Source organism: Amphiura filiformis, chromosome 16, assembly GCF_039555335.1.
Source record: "Amphiura filiformis chromosome 16, Afil_fr2py, whole genome shotgun sequence".
NCBI lineage: Eukaryota > Metazoa > Echinodermata > Ophiuroidea > Amphilepidida > Amphiuridae > Amphiura > Amphiura filiformis.
This window is the reverse complement of record NC_092643.1, coordinates 33197574-33216881: the sequence shown is the minus strand read 5'-3', so window position 1 is coordinate 33216881 and position 19308 is coordinate 33197574. Positions and strand designations below refer to the sequence as shown.

The window sequence follows — 19308 nt, the reverse complement described above, 5'->3', positions numbered from 1 at the left end:
ACAGGAGAAACTAATTTACAAACTTACATCTGGGTGGTCAGTGACTTTGATCTTATCTACTTTGCTCCTGTAATTAATAAAAAAAAGGAAGCAAACAGTAAACATCAGATTAGAAGAATTTTTTGACTTCAACACTACTTAAAATTTGATCGCTTACCGGGAGCGCTTTCACAGTACCAACTGCATCCTCAGTCTGATCCGATGATTTATGGCTTATGGGTCCTAGAATCCATTCACATCAGCAAAAAAGGACCAAACTTGAACAGAGACACTGGACTAGACTTAGATCCAGTTTGGGACAACCTACTCATACCCAAGACCACCAGGGGGACGAGGACAACACCTTTGACGTCATCTTCTAGTGTGATGTCATCCAAGGTTGTCAACAAGCCATAAATCATCAGAGCCATAACATCCGGCTGAGAACGCAGTTGGTACTGTAACAGCGCTCCCGGTAAGCGATCAAATTTTAAGTAGTGTTGAAGTCAAAAAATTTAATTTATACCACTATGTATGAATATTCAACTTTATAGTAAATATTAGATTATTCATTATCATCATTAAGGTTACTTACTGTTTTTGCATACAGTGCAGAGGGCTGGGAAGATTCACTTTATCATCAGATTATTCATTATCATCATTAAGGTTACTTACTGTTTTTTTATGCGTACAGTGCAGAGGGCTGGGAAGATTCACTTTATCATCAGATTATTCATTATCATCATTAAGGTTACTTACTGTTTTTGCATACAGTGCAGAGGGCTGGGAAGATTCACTTTATCATCAGATTATTCATTATCATCATTAAGGTTACTTACTGTTTTTACGTACAGTGCAGAGGGCTGGGAAGATTCACTTTATCATCAGATTATTCATTATCATCATTAAGGTTACTTACTGTTTTTGCGTACAGTGCAGAGGGCTGGGAAGATTCACTTTATCATCAGATTATTCATTATCATCATTAAGGTTACTTACTGTTTTTGCATACAGTGCAGAGGGCTGGGAAGATTCACTTTATCATAATAAAAAACTATTTATAGAAATCAAAGACGTCTCAGAGTGTAATGACTGACTGACGTAATTCTAACCAATGAACAGAAATATTTTTGTAATCCTGTTATCAATTTTAAAAGTGATTCAAAAACATGTTAATGGTCATTTCAAATGTGCGTCCCTAAAATCACACCAAGTGGTTGCTTTCTCCGTTTTGCATTGTGCTACAAAATGATCAAAGAAATAATGTTGCCATTTATCAGAACAAAATGCAGGCCAGAGGAAGTCAAATACAGTGGGCATCAGAGACTATAGAAAAATTATCAAATTTGTGTAGATCGTGGAACATACTCTTTGCGTGGCTGTGCGTAGTAAGCAGTTGTACGCAGTACGCAGATAGCCTCGCTTATATGGACGCGTAGAGTAGTGTTGTACGCGCGTGTAGTTAGCATGATTAGTCACGGAGTAACAAGCGTAGTTGAATGTTCCACGATGTACACAAATTTAATATTTTTTCTATAGTAACTATTGTAAAGAGGGAAAAGTCCCAAATATACTTTAATATTTGCATGATGTGTACATCATGTTGGACTAGAATGATATCTATTAATAATATACTAGCGGGATACCCGCGCTTCGCGCGGGTCCCCGTTAGATGAGTAAATGGGAGCGATCACTAAAACAGGAGGAATTACTGAAAAGGTAGAATCATTGAAAAGGTAAATTTTATTTTTCTAAACCTGTTCCTTCTTGCATTTCCATTTAGCTTCTTTCTTTCTTTCTTTTCAGTTTCTTCTACATGGGTCTAGTTTGTTCCCATTAAAAAATTGCTATTTAGCTTGGGATTTTCCGTGTCCATGTTATTTATTTATTTAGGCCTAACCGCATTCCCATTATTTTCTAAATCTGTCCTTTCTTACGTTTCCCTTTTAGCTTCTTTTTTATGCTGCTTAGCTTGTGATTTCCAGTTATTTATGTTAATATATTTAATTCTGTTTTCATTATTTTGGCTGCTTCATTTTTCTTATATTTTCTGATTAGTTTTTAATTTTAGCTTTTTTTCTTACGCTTTCCTGATTAGTTTCTTTCTTTCCTTCTTTATTTTGCTCCGTTTCATTTAGTAACCTGTATAATACCCGTATCTTTTTTGTCTTCCTTTCTTTTCTTTTTATTCATTTTATTCTTTCTTTCTTTTCAGTTTCTTCTACATAAATCTATTTTGTTCCAATAGATATATGCTGCTTAGCTTGTGATTTTCCGTTCCCATGTTATTTATTTATTTATTGAAACCCGTTCATATGCATTATTTTATAAATCTACCCTTACTTAGATTTGTCCTTTTAGCTTTAGGTTTTTTTTTTATTATTTTGTTCCCATTTTTCATATTTCCTGCTTATAAGTTATAGCTTGTGATTTCCCATTTGTATTTAATTCTATTCTCATTATTTTAGCTTCCTTTTTTCATGAATTATTTATTTATTTATTTATTCTTTCATTTTTTAGGTTCCTTCCTGCCTCCCGTATCCTTACGATTTTTATCATTTTGGTAATCTCTTAACCAAACCCATTACCCCTTTTTGTCCTACTTTCTTTTCTTTTCTGGTACGGAAAGTTGGCCTATGCATATGCGTCTTCCTTTTATTTATATAGATTTATTTATTTATTTACTCTAATCCACAACCCTGTACCCATAACCCATCCATAGTAGGCCTATCTTTTCAGTTTTGTCCTACTTTCTTTTCTTTTCTATTTCTCTGGCACGGAAAGTTGGCCTATGCATGTGCGACCCGTGCGTGCGAGTCACATCCCTTGTACGCCAACGCACTAACACCAATGCGCTGCCAGTTAGTTACGGTACGCGCTACCACTGAGTTTTGACAATAAAAAGGCCCGGAAAAAAAATTCGGTTTTAACCATATTTGTTGACCGTTTTCAACCAAATAAAGTGCAATGCATTTCCGTATATATTCCTCAATCTCCGGACGATTCATAGGCCTAGAATAAATAATGAAATTGTACACTGACTGTCTGCACCCCGGTCTCCACGCAGGCACTATCACCACTCTAGACTACCAGACCACTGTTTCCACGTTACCTTAGTGACGACGCAAAGACCTGATTCACGCGTCGTAGCCTTAATTTCTTGGCTGCCAACCTTGATGCAGTGGCGGTAAATGGGGCGCGTAGATCTGGGTAGGGACGGAAAGATTGTAAGATCATTATTAAATTATGCGCTGTTGTGCATCTAGATAGCCTGAATCATTTCTTGGCCACCTCGCAGTTGGCAGAAAACGGGCAATGTTGCTCTCATGATGGTTTTTAATGGAAATATTATTACGCGGTTCACACTGTCCTTATTACCCACAATGCAACTGCGATCGATTTTGCATAGCAACACGACAGTTTTTTATGTTATTCTCTTAGTTACCCCCAATTTTTGCAAAAATGAACCTCAGATGGTTTAATGGCAATATGTACCCGATCAATGTACCAATAAATCAGAGCTGAAAGTGAAATCATCTCCGAGTCTATTCGCGCACAAGATTTAGCGACTTCCTTTTATTTATATAGATGGGACAAAAAATAGAGGCCACAAAAATATACCTGCTGACCTGCTGACAATTTACAAATTTTAAATTTTACATAAAATTCACTAAGTCTGCAAGTGGAAAAAAGAACCCCAAAACATGTTAATTTCCTAAATTTGGAAAAAAATATAGGCATTATAAGACATTTTGTAGCAATATAGGACATTGTAGGAGGAGTTTAAAAATATAGAAAAAATAAGAAATATAGGGCCACTTGAATCCCTGGGCATGTTTTATGACTTACCCAATGGCTGTGAATAAACTATGGATGTGTCTAAGCCGCCATAAATCTATGGTGTGGGATGAATACGAGTGAATGTGATCACTCTTCAAACTGGTACCAATTCCTGAGATAGGTTCATCAGTTTCAATCCTGTCAGAAAAAAATGGTTACTCATTATCTAGGTATGATGTAAAAGAAATGTGTACATGAAAATCACATTCTTGATAATATCATTTGATTTAATTATAGTGTTATCATTCTTTCAAAAACAGCATGCAAACAAATTAGAGAATAAACAATAGGAATTTTTGTTTTTCAGGATAGTAAAAACAAAAACTCATTCATACTCACCTGTAAATTTTGTTCATTTTGAACAATTCCTACGAAAAACGAAGTTTTTAACTCACGTTTTAGCGATGTTTCACCACTACACTAGTGGCTTCATCAGACTGGCAACTCATCACATCTGACTGTTTCCTTTATGGGTAACAGGAGACACCGTGAGAGGGCGTGATGAGTTGGTCAAAGATGTTGTTGAGTGCGTAGGCCCCCTCCTCCTTGTTTAGAGTGTCATGTTCTTTTCTGCGGATCCAAATTGCTTCCTTGAGCCACCTGGTAGTCTTATCAGCTTCACGATCAATGACTTTGGATTCCTCCCAGTTGATTGAGTGATTTGTAGAGGCAACATGATCTGTGGTAGCAGATTTGTGAATCTCTGTGACAGAAGATTTTCAATTTGCACATGTGAATGGTCTGGCTTCAAATTTCTCAATCTCTTTCTGGTGCTCTTTAAGTCGGGTGTCAAAGGGACGGCCAGTTTTGCCAATATAGGAACTGGAGCAGTCACCGCAGGGAATCTCATAAATGGCCTCCGCTTTTTGCTGGGGGAGAAGTTTGTCCTTAGGGTGGACGAGCATACTGCGAATAGTGCGATGTGGCTTCATGGCAGTAGAGAACCCATGTTTTTTGAACACACAGGAGACTCGCTCAGAAACGCCCTCTATGTAGGGAGCCACGGCCATGCCTTTGGTTTTCTCACTGTCATCTTTTCGCTTTGAGGTAAGTTTTGTCTTAGGAGTGGATCTGTCTTTAATAGACCAATCTGGATAGCCGCAAGTGGTCAATGCTTTGCGAATTTTGTTCTCCTCCGTTGTCTGCTTCCTCTGTTACCAACGTGTCACTCCTGTCTAACAGCGTTCTAACGACTCCCAGCTTTTGATGTAAGGGGTGGTGGGAGGAGAACTGAAGATATTGATCTGTGTGCGTTTTCTTACGGTAGATGCAGAGTTTTACTGATCCATCCGGTTTTCTGGTGATTAGGGTGTCGAGGAAGGGCATCAAACCTTCTTGTTCTTGCTCGTATGTAAACTTGACCCTGTTGGTGGGGTCAATAGAATTAAGGTGTTCTGTGAGGTTGTCTACTTCTCCTTTGCGTACTATTTCCAACACGTCATCTACGTATCTTTTCCAGAGATGCGGGCGGCAGGCTACAGGGGCCGTGGAAATGGCTTTCTGCTTTAGCCACTCCGTGAATATGTTACACGCGAGGGGGCTGAGGGGACTTCCCATAGCCATGCCGAACCGTTGGCGGTAGATATCACCCTTCGTTTTTTCGTAGGAATTGTTCAAAATGAACAAAATTTACAGTTGAAATCTACATTCCTAATGAACTTGTTAAAAAAAAATCATTCATACTCATTTTTATAAGATTAGCTTTTTTAAAATTGAAAATATCTTAATTTTGATGGAAATTAGAACATACACAATATTTTAACTGCCATTTGATATCAACCCACCCCATTAAAATAATTACTGGACACTTTTCATGCATTTGCCCATAGTAAATCATTGTGGTCGTGAGTCCGTCGGATAAATTTACAGTTTGCCTACATCAGGAAAGCATAGTCTTTTATGTATGTGTTGCTCCGCTTCTGGCTAATGGGCTATTCCAATATTATACCATGGCTATGAAAAAGGCCTATGGCCGAAAGCTTGCCCAATGGCAATTTTATATATTTTCACGGTAGTTTGTTTCCTACTTTTACTTTTGTGTTCCAGTTGAAACCCAAACACCCACTATGGAAGACATGGCCTTAATCTCTCACACAGCGAGTGTGAATTTCAAAAATTTTAAATTCACACGCCCTATGTGGGCGATTAAGGGCAGAGTAACGGGAGAGAACATCAACCTTTTCGAGCATCATTATTTCTGAATTGTATGTCCAAAGTATATAAAACTATACATTTTTGGAAAGGAAATGAGTCAAGGAATCCCATGGTGATGTCAGATTTGTTTAAAAATCTCAAGTTTTTGAAAAAATATAAAAAATCACTTTTTTACCCCAATTTTTTTGTGACAACTTAGAAAAAAATCCGTTTGGAGTATAAAAAAAAATCAGTTAGCTTTTTATGAAGAAGAGACATGAACTTAGGGAAGGTTTTTTAATTTTTTTGAAATTCGTCTCTTTTTTCGAAATATTGAAAAAAACATGTGAAAAAAGCCATTTTGTCACTCTATTAAGCTAAAAATTTCACATAATGGTGTATATTTTTGTTTAAAACAAATATTTTGAAAAAATAAAAAAACATTCCCTAGACTTTGATGTACTCTAAAGGATAGTGCAAAAAGTTTACCCTTTGCTTGCATATTTTTCGAGTTATCCTGTCACAAAAATCGCGTAATATTGTCAAAAGTGAACTCTGAGAAATCAACGTTTTAGTAAAAAAATGTCAAAATTATGCACAAAACGTCCTTATATTTTAAAACGGCAAGACTTTCACACTTGTAAAAGTTGTATCTGGTGCATGGTCTAAATATGCATCTTTTTGCACCAATGAATCTATAATGTCTGCTTTCAGTGCGCCAAAATTCAAAATAATTAAAAAATCTAAGTGGCATTTTGATTGCAAATTTTTGTTTTGTTTACACCACATTTGCTGGTGTTAACAACATACCGAATGCGCCTTGACTGCGTTGGACATACGCGCAGATATGCGCCGCGTCACGCGACGCGAATCGCGCACATAATCACAATATTTCGCATTCGCGCATTTCTGACTCATTATTTCCCGCCAATTTACTAAGCTGTCTTGAGCCATATGTGACTTTTTAGAGTTGAAAAGAGTGAAATAAATCAAGCAAAAATACGAATAAATATTAGCAAGTTGTATTTTATCAGTTTCAAGTGAAAGAATACATCTTAGTGTTGATAAATATCAAAAAATCTCAAATTCGGTCGTGGACGAATGTGTCTTCCATTACTCTGGCCTTAAGATCATGTCTTCCAAAGGGGGTGTATGGATATAGCCCAATACGTCTTGTGAAGGCAATCATTTGTAATAAGCAAAGGAGAAAATGTACTATTATTCCACACTCCCCCTGTGGAAGATTTAGCTTAAGTATTCCACAGAGGGAGCATGGTTTTCAAATAGAATAGACAATTTGGTAACTTCCATTTTAAATACTTGCTCCAGTTGTGGATGATATATAGGTAAAACCGTATACAGAGGGAGTATGAGTTTCAAAATAATTAACCCTAAAGTTTGTTTGGCTTATAATGAGTGAAAATTATTTGCTTTTTGTTACTGCGCGCATCAATAAAGTCTCAACTCATGCTTGTGTAAATTCACATATTAAAGCGTGTGCTAGTCATGCATTACGCAATGCACAGCTAGCGAAGTACTGCGGCCAACTGTGTGCATGCTACTCTAATATCAATACACAGTGTTATGAGTCTTATTTTTTCACCTATTATAAGCAGAACAAACTTGAGCCAATTCCATTTGAAAAACATCCTCCATGCATCTGTGGAACACCTTTCTTAAATCTTCAACAGAGGCACGAAGGATTTCAAATAGAATAGCTTGGTATACTTACAAGTCCACCTCATCACACGTTTCCAGACTCCATATCCTTAGTGTGCAATCCTGTGATCCAGTGATGATGTAAGGACCGTATGGATAGACGGCTATGTTAGTAACAGGTGCACTGTGTCCTACAAACACAAGTTGTAGATGCCATTCTTCATCCCACACCTTGATGGAACCATCTCGGGCTGAGGTTACTAAGTACTTGAGTGGGTTGAAGAATAGGATACTGAGGATAAAAGTAATAAGGATAGAAACAAAGCAAAGAATAAGAAAAGTTGATAAGTTACAGTGATGTACAGTTAAAACAACAATTCATTTCAAGCCAATGCTTTGTGCACTCTTATTAGTACCCAGGGGAGGTTCCACAAGTAATCGCTTGTAAATGAACGACTTTTCAAATTCAATTCATTTATGTTTTATTGTCATATAGCCAGGCATGAGAATAAACATTCATATAAAAGCTGGAAAAGCACATAAAATTGGATAAAAACACCTGAAAATGGCTGAAAATAAATACAATTTGCGGGAATTTTGACATCACAAAAGTGTTTTGACTGTAAAATCTCATGCTTGTATCACAGAACATTATACACACATAAATACAATTAAAGTTGCACATGATTTGTGGATATGAACTTTCGCAATTGGAAACATTTTATTTTGTGTATTTCAGAATATACAGAATGTGATAACCCCTTAAAGCCATAATAAATAATTTCTGTCAAGTTTTTTAAAACTTGACAGAAGAATAACAAAATTAAAATTAAAATTTTGTTATTCTTTGCCTAAAATGATGAAATAATATGAATTATATTTTCTGGTCATAATAAAGAATTTAAATGAAAGAAAATTCATTTTAAAAACTTGTATATTGTGGATTTTAAAGTGGGTGTTAACCCTGGTATTATATTCTTTGGGTCTCATTACTGCTAAATTGTTAGCAAGTAAATATATGTAGAATGGCAAAATATTGGCAAACACAACATTGATGTCAAATTTATGTAAAAATGCTCAATTTTGGAAAAATCATGATTCAAAAGCATGATTTTGACCCAAAATATTTTTGAATACATTAAAAAAGTCTTCAGTAAAATTGTTTTTCTTAATTTTCAAAAAACGGAATATGATGATCTAAGAATGCATTTAAATTTGTTTAAATTTTTTATGCTAGAATCCAAACCATCTCAGTTAAAACTAAAAAAGTTGGTATGAATGTTTGGGCGATGGGCTTCAATGTGCGGTAGAAATGGCATTACAATCAAACCACCCACCTTTAATTATACTGTGCTATTCCCTTTAAAATCACACACCCCTATGGAAAACATGAACCTAATCTCCCACACAGGTGGTGTAGATTTCAAATGAAGTCACCCATTCAGATAACCCATTTGAAATTCACACTCCCTGTGTGGCAGATTAAGGACACGTCTTCCACAGGGGGTGTATGGATTTCAAATGGAATAGCCCTATTATAGCTAACAAAGAATTATAGTGTTGATACTGTCTGTAAACATGGACAAGGGTAAAATTACATGTAATAATATCATTTCTAATAAGCTAATTGAATGGTGGCGGCAATCTGATGAAACTTTAGCATGTAAACTCAACAACTACAGGTGTCCTGGGACCGGTGTATTGTTTCAAACTTCCACATCCGATTAATATTATCATGCTAGCTAAATGTCAATAAAGTAGCCACTGTCCTGAGCACTCCTACATGTATTAGTAGTCAGGGGGATCGAGGGTCTATGGGCAAATCTACAGAACCACTTTTTATAGCCATTTGCTCACAAAATCAGGGGTCTTGACTAATTGGCACAATTGAGATATCGTCAACACATAATGCTCCTAGCACAAGGCCTAACCCTAACCCTACAGCACTAACCCCAACCACAACCTAGTGTTCATGGAGCATTATGTGTTGATGAAATCTCAATTTTGCAGACTAATTGCAGTGTTGCCAGGGTGTGTGTGGGTGTACTGATTCCAATCAAGGCCATGGTATAATTTCACAGAGCAAAATATGGTGTGTGCCTGGATTACAGGGGGTTGGGCGTGGGGGATTAGGTTTCACATAAATACTGATGTTGGTAGGTGCGTGATCAGTCGCATCTCGCCTCTCGCCTTTTCATGACAACAAGACGCCTGTTTCCAATTTAGCACTCCAACTGCTTGAATCATTCAGCATCAAAGTGGTATAAAAAAGTATAATATAATATATACGACCAAAAATACGCAAACTCTACAGCATTTTGTTTCGAATTCCGTCTCTGTTTTGATTCTGGATCCAAAGGACATCAAGTCATCTATTTGGTAAGTATTTTTGTGAATAACCTTTTGTATTTGATCAACAATACAGACAATTTAAAAATTGTATTTAGACAATTTAAAAATTGTACATTTGCTGGATCTTGAAAACAAGTATAACTAACCGCAACGTTGGTTGCTCCAGGGTATGTTGGAATAATTTGGTTGGCTAGATTGAAATTATTCTCTCATTATATAACTACATGTACGAGCGTATTAATGCATTTTTATATGCAAGCAATGTGTTTAGTAGAATACAAGAATCAATGGAGTAATTTCTAACCAAGTTATCATATAATGCTCCTTGTGTTACAGTACTAGAGAGCCGCTTTTTATCTTAAGTTGTTTAAATTTTTTTTGAAAATGTAATCAGTCAGAGGAATGGTTGGTTGGAAATATTTTCAATTGTTATGAGCACATAAATACCAAGGTTCACATGTGTACCTGTTTGGTTTGGTGAAATAATGACATTTTTTGGAAACATTTTCTTACAACACTTTTGTCCATATGATTGAATCAAATAAAGAATCTTTATCAGAGTACTTCTAAAAATTATTTTCTTTCCATAATTATCATATTTTCCAATGCCACATTACAGTCAACTTTATGGGGAAAGTGGATGGAGATTGGAATTCCAGTTTCCTTTCTCACGAAGTAAGGGCTAAGAGTAAAATTGTACAATTGTGTTTGGGAGTGGCCTTCTCTCTTTTCTCCTTTTCCTAGCTATTTTCTTCCATTTCTTGCTTTGTTTATCAAAGCTATCTTGGCCAGCATGCATATATTAGCCTACACTGGCTATTCAGGCTTGTGCATTTGTATGAGCTTGGAACGGTCCATGGTTTTCCATGGATTAGCATGTGTTCCTCACGGACCAACCTGGGTAAACAAACAAACAAACAAGTTGCCACTTACTTTCCAACCATATTCATTGGTTTGTTGTGTATAACAAAACTGTTTATTTCTAAAGGCGATTTCAGTTTTAATATGCCAATTCTAGATTTTAAATTGAAACATGTATGTATTAGTTTAGTACAGCTTGATGCAAACTATAGTATTCCAGAGGGAGTATGGTTTTCAAATAGAAAAGCTGTGAAGGATATATATGCAAAGCCATATACAGAGGGAGTATGTATGAGTTTCAAAATGATTAATCCTAGCCAATTTCATTTGAAAAACAAACACCCCCTGTGGAAGACCTTTGTTAAATCTTCCACAGGGGTAGGCCCTATGCCAGATTTCAAATGGAATAGCCCTTTGCAGCTTAGCTCTTGGTTATAGCAGATGGACCAAATTCTGATTGGTTTAATTTATGCTCTTTGCATGGTCATATCATACAATTATCCAATCAGCGTTAAGATGCGTATAAGCTTACATAATTAAATTGCATGGCATTAGCCAATCAACAGGCAATGCTCTCGATGTTGCATATCATCCAGCTTTGCAGTGTAGTAAAATAAAAATCCATGCCCCTAGATTGGTGAAGGTGTGGTGCTTGGCATCACATTGGGAATTAAGTTCAGAATTTATCCAGCGGATATTTAGTATTCAATTGCAATTTAGTAGCTCATATACATACAGTATCATGACACATCCCCCAATAGTATGATCATTAATGATTTGGGATTCAACATTTACACATATTTATCAACATATAATGGTAATTTGTAATAAGCATGTAATCAAAGCCTTGAAGCTGATATAACTGATGTTGCTATGGACATTGAACATTTAATTTTCCTAGAGTTATTTTGACAATTTTTCACTTCTCTACATGCCCAGGGTACATAAAGCAGTGAACTCTTGTGGCACATATCTTTAGATACTTTAATCAGGTCCCTAGAATCCCCACCCCCTCCCAAAAGAGTAGAGATACCCTGAACAGACATGCCAACTTTGAAAAACATATATCATATTTTCACACCATAAAAAAAATCACAGAAAAACCATATTTTTTCAAAGTAAGCTCGCACCTATACGGCCCTGATTTGGTAAAATGATCTAACTTGAAATTAAAATCGCTGTTTCGAGAAAAAGAGCTTGAAAAAGTTTGAACACTTGCCGTTTTTCTTTTTGAATAAAATAAATTATTAAACAGATCTAATGTCTTAGAAAATATAAAAATCTCATTATTTGTTGGGATGGTGGTGATTTGAGGATGTCACCAATGGAAAGAGGGCCCTCATATTACCCATGATATGGATTTATCTCAAAATGTCCAAATTTCAAGTTAGATCGTTTTACCAAATCAGGGCCGTATAGCCTAGTAAGAGAGATTATGAAAATGATACATGGTAACATGCTTCACTTGCCACTTTAAGCTATCAGACAGTGAAGCAGTGCTCAGGTTTGCATATATTTTAATTGAACAAGAACCACATTTTGTGAAAGAAATAACATACGCCCATATATGACGAAACCATACTAGTTGGCATGCCTGACTATGCATTAGATGTTAAAATCAGGGAACAAAATGGCTAATTAAAAGGGAATGGTTGTCTTTTTTTTCTCACAGGAAAGTTGTTCATCGTAGACAATTGAGAGTTACAACTTACAACTCTTCCTAACTGGAAGATTCCTGGTAAATACAGATCTAAGTTTATTGTACTCACATATAGTGTGGTATAACACTTTACGAAATGAGGGGACGGATGGAAGCAAGGGCCATCTTGACTAAAGAGCTCAACCCCCCTCCCCTTCAGTTATACCCCCATGCTGCTGCATCTTTTCATTGTAATCTTTGAATAGGTGGTACTTTTTCCAGCGGCATGGAGGGGAAAGCAACTGACCAGTTTTTGGGGATCTAAAATTTTGTGTAAAATTTGGGAATTTTTGCACCAAATAGTTGAATTTAAATGTTTTTTCTTAAAGGGAAGAAAATCAGTCATATTTAGTGGCACTTTTTGTCTGTGCTATATGGTGTCAGTTACTCTATCACATCAATTGGCTATATTCATACAAACATGAAATATGCCAGTTACCATGGTTACGCTGTCAAAGTAATTAATCATATGATATAAGCATAGCGACTTGTTCCAGCAAATTATATCTTACATGTATTAAGTTACTTCATATTTAGAGCAAGACTATAGGCATCACTTTTTAATTTTAATGATGCCTTCCTTTTGACAATAAGAGGTATGGTTCTGAAATTATGACCAAATTTAGTCAATATTTCATGGTGTTTTTCATTATATATATTTCAAGCTTAGTTTGTCTTTTTCTCAGAACTTTTTGCCAGGCATATTTTAAGACTATTTTGATGGAATGGATCAAGTCCTGGAATCATCCATTATATATCATCAGTTATTTAGTGTGCTTGTATTGTTTATATTACTTTCTATACAGAAAGAGAGCTCCCTGACCCCATCCCTGACTTGTGACAAGTTTGCCTCTCTGGAAACGATTTGAAGAAGAAACAGACAAAAGTAAGTTTTATTTTTGTTTGATTATATTGTTGTTATCACTCATATTGCTGAATCCTTTTGTATTGTATTATAATTGTGAGGATGATGTTACCATTATTTACAGTGCAAGCATTTTTTGCAGGGTTGTTGATTTTATTTATTTAAAAATAAAATTGTCAGAGGGGCATTTTTTTCTTTCATTTTTTGTCAGGGGGGGGGGGGGCACTCTGCCCCCACTGCCAACCCGCTGGCTACGCTACTGGTGTTAGAGCAGGGGGAGGTTGCTCAATGAGGGGGAGGTTGTTCCATTCATTTATTAATTCTTCCTCTGATCAAATGCTAAGGTGACACTGACCTAGAATACTACGGTTAACCGACTTGTATTAATTAACTCATTTAATTCTTTATGAATGAATGAATAAATAATTATTTGATTACTTAATTAATACATTTTGACACCACATTTTAATTAATTAATAATTAATTATTAATTAATTATTATTTAATTAAAATGATTTCTTAATTAATTAATCAATTGATTCAGAAATGATGAATGACTAATTTAATTTATGAAAATGATTTTTTAATTAATCATTAATTAATTAATTAATTAATTATTTAATTAATCAATTGATTCAGAAACGATGAATGACACCTTCTGCTTTCTTTTGTTTTCTTTCACAGCTGTGCAGAGATTGTACCTGTGTTTCAAGATTACCAAGCACCCAATCCACACACTGAATATTCCAGCATTTAGAGTTTTCGACAAACCAGTCTCTATTCATGCACATAATATATTTTTGTATGTAGTGTATAATAAGCCATAGTGCAGGTACTTGTATTCATATATCTTGCACGTCTTAAGGAGAACTTGTTGTGTACTTATATTGGCTCACTAAATAACAACAATACTAAGTAAAATTGGAATTGAAATTGGGTCATAACAAAACCATATTTTTACTATATTATTACACACATTCACTGTATATTACAATGGATCTGCACACTCAGCAAAGTCAGCTTGGGACATCGTTTACTAAATCATCAAAATCAATGTTTCTTAAGCGCGAATTCCTTATACTTCTTGTCATAACTTGGTTTACAAATGCCAATTGTTTGGATGCTACTAATAGGTCAGTTAGACAAAAAATGATGTCCTCTCCTACTCTGAGTGTAAGGCCTACTACACAACAGGTACCCTCGTCTCCCACTACCCCGAGTGTAATTAACGCATGTGACCTTGATCAAACTCAGGCTCTAGCTACAGACCACATCCATCTCAAAGTATCTACCGTTCCAAACAAATGCAGTATGCTGGTCACCACTGAAAGTAGTTCAGGTCTTTCTGTCAAAATACTTGAGTCAGGTCTGAACACTGTATACTCTTATTTTTATATAGAAATGTTAGGAAATGAAACCCAACAGTGTGCAGGTCAATACACTTTAGTGTCAGATGACCATGTTCCTTGCATGATAGCTATCAGTGGAAGTCAATTCAGGTTCCACTTTCATAACACTGACATATTGCTTGAGATACATGCTGTAGATGTAAATATGTCAACATGTTTTGAAAGTTTATCCGATACGGTTGCTGTGTGTGATTTGACTTTATATAAAGCTCTTGTCAAACAAAACAAGGAATATAGATTCAGAGATGACTGGAAAAACAGACCAGAAGACTTTATCTCCTTCAATATAATTACTCACACAATCCAGTGTGAATGCGAATGTCTTCTGCCTTGCACATGTACACTAGGTTATCGAGAATGGCGGTATTTGTGCATTGCAGACAGTACTAATAAGACCAGTGCAGATTTGATAGTCTATGAACCAACTGTCTTGGGTCTATCATTTGCTAACACCAGTCTAAATGACATTCAGTCACATGCATTATCAGATCTCAACACACTGAAATATTTGATCTTAGACCATAACAACATTTGTGTACTACCCATGACCATATTTCAGAATTTATCACAGTTAGAAGTACTTGACTTAGGTTACAACTATCTGACTACCTTGACACCTGGCTTATTTCATTCATCAGTTAGTTTGAAATATCTTGACATGAGTCACAATGTCATTGACATCCTACCAAGTGATGTAACAGATCTCAGCACACTGAAATATTTGATCTTAGACCATAACAACATCAGTGTACTTCCAATGACCATATTTCAGAATTTATCACAGTTAGAAAAACTTGACTTGAGTTACAACCATCTGACTACCTTGACACCTGGCTTATTTCATTCATCGGTTAGTTTGTGTTATCTTGACATGAGTCACAATAACATTGACATCCTACCAAAGGATGTGTTTGACTCACAAAATGACTCACTTTACCTTGACCTGAGTCACAACAACCTCACTACGTTACCAGGTGGAATATTTGTCTCACTAATGAAAATAGATCAGACCATTGACCTGAGTCATAATAACTTGAACGTACTACAAGATGGAATGTTCACATCACTGCTTGAAATATCCCATGGCACCCTTGACTTGAGTAATAATGACTTGACAGTATTACCAGGAGGAATGTTTACATCACTACAAAACCTATCCCATGGTACTCTTGATCTGAGTCATAATAACTTGAACTCAATATCAGAAGGAATGTTCACGTCACTACAGATACTAACCCATGGTACCCTTGACCTGAGTAATAATAACTTGACCGTACTACCAGATGGAATATTCACTTCACTTAGGGACACAAACAACAGCACCCTTGACTTGAGCTACAATGAATTGACCACATTACCAAATACACTATTCTCCAAAATGCAAGGACTGGTGACCCTTGACTTAAGTCACAATAACTTAGATATGTTACCAGGTGACATATTCTCTTCAATGCAAGAACTATTGACCCTTAACCTGAGTCACAATAACTTGGCTACATTGCCAGATGACTGTTTGAAGACATTGTCCAAGTTGAAATTACTCAACCTACGATGTAATCAGTTGAAGATAAATTCATCCCTGCTTTTCCAGTCTCTCAATGCATTAAAAGTGCTTGATATAAGTAAGAACACAATTGACCAATTTCCAACAGATTTATTTTATACAAATGTAAATCTGTTGAGTTTAGATTTATTTCAAAACAGCTTAGCAACAATTCCCCTTGGTGCATTTAACAATCTCAGTGAATTGATCAATTTGAACATGAGTACAAATGTTCTTTCAACTCTACATTCATTCAGCAGATTAGTAAATTTGACGGCGTTAGATCTTAGTGACAACATACTTCAAACACTCACAGTAAAAACTTTTCATGGGCTGAAAAAGTTACAACACCTGGTTCTTTCCAATAACCAAATTTTAGAACTACCAAATCATGTATTTTATCACTTACATGAGCTTGTATTTCTAAATCTCTCTCATAATACTATTCAAAAAATTGATTCTAAGGCTTTCCAAACCAAACTTGAAACTATTGACCTTAGGGGAAATGACCTGTACAAAGTAACTCATCAATCTTTCAACAATTTCAGCCATTCAACCACGATATTTGTTGACCAATATTCATCCTGTTGCTTTGTACATGTAGATGCCTATAATTGCATTTCTCAAGAACCACGCCCAGAATACTTAACTTGTAACAGAATGTTACCAGATGTATCCATCAGGGTTTCAATATGGATTATTGGACTATTTGCATTTATATGCAATGGAATTGCTTATTACCTGCGCTCGAAAAAAAGTCAAGCAAAAAAAGTTCAAACATTATTCATTACACAGTTGTCATTATCAGACCTCCTCATGGGCATCAACATGCTCATTTTAGTTATTGCTGATTTACACTACAATGAGTTCTTTCCATCATATGCCTCTCTGTGGCAACAAGGATTTCCTTGTAAACTAGCAGGGTTTTTATCAATATTATCTAGTGAGGGATCTGTATTTTTTATTACCCTGATAAGCATTGATCGTTTTTTAGCAGTGAAATACCGTGCCCCATATGGTGGCCATCAATTAACAACAACAAAGGCTCGAATTTGTGTTGCCCTTGCTTGGTTAGCAGCCATATTGATGGGTGGTCTTTCTATTGGCTTAGCAAGTGAGGAAGGTGATATATTTGGCATTTCTGAAGTGTGCATTGGTATCCCAATAGTTCGTAGACACTCGACCCACTGGAAGAATGGTAGCATTAAAATTAATAAGACTTATTTTGATGCTAAAACAGAGTTTGTGCATGCGTACAATCGAACAGGCAAGTATGCAAAAGATATTACCATAGATAAACAACAATATGTTCAAAACGTCACTTATGCCATTGGTGAAATTACTGGAAGCCATATTTCCCCAATCATGTCCATTGTGATATTTATTGGGGTTAACCTATTGTGTTTTATGGTGGTAGCAGCATGTTACATACAAATATATCGAATTGCAAGCAATATATCAAAACAGGCAACAGGTCGATCACAAACACAAACTCGTGATGACGAAATACGCATGGCCAAGAAAATGTTTGCCCTTGTGTTTACAGATTTCATTTGTTGGGTACCGTTGTGTATAACGTGCATCCTTGCACAGTGTGACCTTATTACGATTTCCCCAGAAATGTATGTATGGATAATAGGGTTCATACTACCCATCAATTCTTTAATGAATCCATTTTTGTATGTAATTTACGAGGAGATATCAGATTATTGGAAGAACTGGAAGAATGCTAGAAACGCAAGGCAACAGATTGAGTTGCAACGTCGCTAGGTCAACAGTTAAAAAAAAAAAAGAAGCGCATTGATTTATAGTGCGCACAGGCACAACGCCTAGACGTTGATCATAAGCCTCCGCACACTTTACATGTTACTCACATAGTTTTCACCTCTTGAGACCGGTCGAGTGCAGATCCGTCGGAACATGTTTTTCAATACGGAATAAATGCTAACCTCATCGTGACATCATCCAAGCAGCAAAGTTCATTCCCATTGAAAAAGCGTTATCCGACGGATCTGCAGTCCACCATTCTGTCTTGCCTCAAGTCCAAGTTAACATCCACTGGGCTATTCCAATTGGAATCCATACACCCTCTGTTGAAGGCATGACCGTTATCTCCCACACAGGGGGTGTAGATATAAAATATATCAAATGGAGTCACCCATTCAGGTAACCCCATTTGAAATTCACACTCCTTGTGTAGAAGATTAAGGTCATGTCTTCCATACGGGGTGTATGGATTCCAACTAGAATAGCCCATGGTGTTAAAATGTAACACATCCATGTGAAAAAGGCGGGAAATGGTATCAAGCATTGCCATAACAGTGATATAATGTAGAAATTATGGATAAAATAAATACTTCATCATTGAAAATAGATTTTTAAAAATAAAGAAAAGAAATTTTATACTTGTCAAAGATATCCATTTTTCTTAATACTTCATCATAGTGATAGTAAAGTAATTGTCTTATTAGGCAATGGAGTCTACTTTGTTCAATCTTTTTCGATTGATCCATTGATGCTTAGTCAGTCCTTATAATTATTATGAAATACCATCTAATTGACTTGTGTTGATTCTGATAACGTTCTATTAAATGAAATGTATTGTTGACCAATAATATTTTACCAAAAACCCCATGAGACCTACCTGCCTATTGGTCAAAATGAAGTTTTCATTATCAATTGGACTAATCAGCAACATTGTTAGAATAATTTCACCACACAAAAAATTGGGGTGAATGCAAAGCTCTATTCTGATTGGTGATTAAAATGAAGATATCATGTAAATGACCAATCAGAGAGAATGTTAGTTCGGCAGGTAGTGCTCAGGAGGTAATTTTGATTAATAAGTTGATGGTTCATTAATAACAAGTTTCGAAGCTGCATCAATAGTCGATCCCAAGACTATCCTATCCTAAATATAAAATGCAAAAGACTGGTTTAGTTCCGACTGTCAAGGTATCATAACCAA

General features: G+C 35.9%; 1 protein-coding gene across 1 annotated transcript in view; it reads right to left on the bottom strand.

The window, feature by feature from the left end:
• The window catches only part of LOC140135899 (uncharacterized), a 101924-nt gene that overhangs the window by 56745 nt on the left and 25871 nt on the right, over positions 1–19308 (bottom strand). Inside the window, 3 exon segments of the mRNA XM_072157564.1 lie at positions 28–67; positions 3829–3957; positions 7685–7903. Of these exon segments, the coding sequence (XP_072013665.1) occupies positions 28–67; positions 3829–3957; positions 7685–7903 (388 nt within the window).